Source organism: Copidosoma floridanum, unplaced genomic scaffold (genome assembly GCF_036245765.1).
Source record: "Copidosoma floridanum isolate Cflo_tuat_1 unplaced genomic scaffold, Cflo_Japanese_pri ptg000013l, whole genome shotgun sequence".
In the NCBI taxonomy this organism is placed as follows: domain Eukaryota; kingdom Metazoa; phylum Arthropoda; class Insecta; order Hymenoptera; family Encyrtidae; genus Copidosoma; species Copidosoma floridanum.
This window is the reverse complement of record NW_028321890.1, coordinates 36,324,975-36,328,112: the sequence shown is the minus strand read 5'-3', so window position 1 is coordinate 36,328,112 and position 3,138 is coordinate 36,324,975. Positions and strand designations below refer to the sequence as shown.

The following is a 3,138-nucleotide window of genomic DNA, read 5'->3' as shown; positions in this document are numbered from 1 at the left end:
TTTAATAAATTAATGAAACTGTAATGGAGTTCGATGAACGCATTGACAAAAGAAATTTTCGTTTTTTTTTTGTCAAATCATATCTTACTCGAAGCATTTAGTATAGAAACGTGTGTCAATACAATATGATAGTTTAACGAAAAGAGCATGGATATGTACGTTTCGTTAAAAAATAAAAATTGGCAGGTAAAATTTCAAGTCGAAACTTTGAATTGAAAAGTACCATGTGGTCGTCGCCGTCGTGGGTATAAATATAATCACGAATGTGACGTCACTTTTTTAATAACGAAGTCTTCGAGCGTCGGGGCGTCGATTTCTTTCTCGTTTCGGAATTCGGCCTTGTCGATGTTGGACTGCGGACTACCGGTATGTTTCAGCCAATTCTTCCTGGAACGAAGGGATAAAACATTTTTTTTTTTTTATCATTTCATCAAAAAAATGAAGAACCTATAGGGTGGCTTACATTTCCTCGACTTTGTCCTTGTCTCCTTCCATGTAACCGAGAACGGTGCCCTGCTTCGTATTCATGCACCATCCCGTCAACCCGAGCTCCTTTGCCTTCTCCTGGGTGTGCTGGAATTCAGAAATCGCAGTCGAAATTTATCACCATCTGATGAAAAACCACCACTATCCGCGTACGGATAAACAAGTTTTGTCGTTCGATGAAGTGAAAGTTACAGAATACTCTGTGCAGAACGTATATGAGGTTTGGACGAGTGGGGCACATCTAAAAACCGCGCGTTTGCACGCGTATACGAGAAAACTAAGATGGAATAACATTATACTACAGAACGAGCTTCACAAAATTAAAAAGTAAAATACTGAGGGAGGCGAAAGTATACCATAGGCACCAACCAACGAAAGTGTTTTTTTTTAAACTCTCTATGTTTATCTAAACCTCCTAAACCTCCAAGTGATGCTTTCCGCGAACATAAAAAGATTATTTAAAAAAACCTTCAAGTCCAATACATATGAATTGTACGTTTATCTCTCTTATATATGTGCAACCTTGGCAAATGGTAAAAAAATCACATTATTTATATCATAATGTAAAATAAAATAAATTAACTTCTGTAATCATGAATATCACCAAAAAATACAAACATAGCAATATAGTATATTAACGACACAGATACAGAAAAATGAACATTTCAACTTTTAATTTAAAAACGTATTTAATTTTAAATTTCACCACTTCTTGTAAGTGTAAAAAGAAAGGTTCTTCAATCGGTATCTGCGATGAAAATGTACAATTTTTTCGACAACGGGTAACATAAATTGGTATAAATACAGTTACCAACGTAAAAACGTATCAGTGTTCAATTAACTCAATGGTGCCAAGCAGATGCAAATTCATCTTTATGTTGGCAACTGTGCGTTTTGACGGTAAACATTGTTTGCGTATACAATTGTATGGAAAACGCCGTATATTAGATTCGTTCACCTTACAATCCAGGGACGGTCGGGGACGGTGTGAGCGAGTCGGAGACGAAAGTGAACAAGTGCTCTTCTCCGATCGTCCGCGATCGTCCCTGACCGTACGCGATGCGCAGTTGTACACGTTAGGTTAGATTAATGCTGTATGTAAACAATAGTTTGTAAATAAAGAAGTGCAAATACAAACAAGTTTGTTTACTTTTTGCATTAATCTAACCTAACGTGTACAACTGCGCATCGCGTACGGTCAGGGACGATCGCGGACGATCGGAGAAGAGCACTTGTTCACTTTCGTCTCCGACTCGCTCACACCGTCCCCGACCGTCCCTGGATTGTAAGGTGAACGAATCTATTGTTTCCACTAACATAACCAAAATGTCTAATACCCGACCATCATTTAAATGCCACTGTGTAATCGATTTTGGAGTTTGTTTCCCTTTTGAAAAATTAAAAAAAAATAATAATAACAATCACGACTCACCTTTCTGAAGAAAACACCTGAAATAAAGAAAGCAAAGGCAAACAATCAACTTTGTAGGCACAATTAAATCAAAACAAAACTCACTGAAGAAAAAAAAAAAAAAAAAAAAAAACACTTACGCTGAACTCGACCGTAAACTTCGAAATCGAGGGCACGGGTAACGTTGGTAGCCGGCATTTTTTCGGGCTCCGAGATTTGACGTACCAGAATCAGAAAGGCAATGATCAGAGTCGAGTGCACCTCAAACTTCTTCAAATAGTCAATAACAATCATGTGGACAACTTTGTTACACGTTCAATTGTTTTAGGTCGCCAACACACAACTGAAGCGCAGAGATCATGCATCAAGCATGTCCTTCCATCACTTTACACTGCGCGACTGCACCATGGACTTTATTTTAAAGCTCTCTTTTGTTTGGCTGTAAGCTGAAATATTATTTGCTATCCAAAACTCCGAAATAAAAGTTACCAAACTAAGTAGGTTATTTCGATTAAAAACTGCTAGAGTAACTGTCTTCTCTACTGTTGCTAAAAAATATACTCCATTTTAATCTTTTCAAATTAGCCAATAGATGTCACTGTAGTTTTGTTTTAATAGTTTTGTTTTTAAGCGCAAAATAAAGATGTTTTTTGTTATATTGATGATTCTTACAGCCGTAAGTTCAAGTACAGGTGTAATCGAAGTAACTAAATTATTTGTGCATATTCGGCATTTTTTAATTAAAAGAAAATTTGTTTTTTTCTGTACTTCTATCTTTTAAAAATGTTTACCTAAAAAATCGTTTCGATGCTTTTTCAGTGATATTAAATTGGTTGTTTACATTCAATACTAAATACATTTACTCAATTTGAAAAATGGATCTTTTGGTCAAAGTAAACATTTCGATGCTAAGTATACTGCGAGTTCTAATAGTAACTCCTTAAATTTTGGAGTCGCCTCTCAGCGACACCAGTTGAGAATTGTTTGCTCTAAAAATCTCAAGTAACTATAATAATATGTCATGTCAAAATTAAGAAATTACGTATAGGTGAAAAATCATTAAAGTATATAAAAACAATATTTCTTCGATCTCCGATGACTCCGATATGACGTGTACAGTGTGTAGCGTGGGAGGGGCGCCACGCGCCAGAGGTCGGCCGACTAAGGAGAGAGAGAGAGAGTGCTACGATACTTATATAGGTATGCCAGAACGAAGGCAAACGTCAGTGTCGGTCAACACG

The 3,138-nt window shown here is 36.6% G+C and overlaps 1 protein-coding gene across 1 annotated transcript; it reads right to left on the bottom strand.

Annotated features, from left to right (window-relative positions):
- On the bottom strand, positions 1–2,362 carry LOC106646852 (acylphosphatase-1). The gene is made up of 4 exons (XM_014363005.2): positions 2,038–2,362; positions 1,919–1,935; positions 464–573; positions 1–387 (listed from the first exon to the last, which is right to left on the bottom strand). Exons 1-4 carry the CDS (start codon positions 2,189–2,191, stop codon positions 258–260), a joined length of 411 nt encoding a protein of 136 aa, XP_014218491.1. The 5' UTR covers positions 2,192–2,362; the 3' UTR covers positions 1–257.
- Positions 2,363–3,138: the final 776 nt, after the last annotated feature.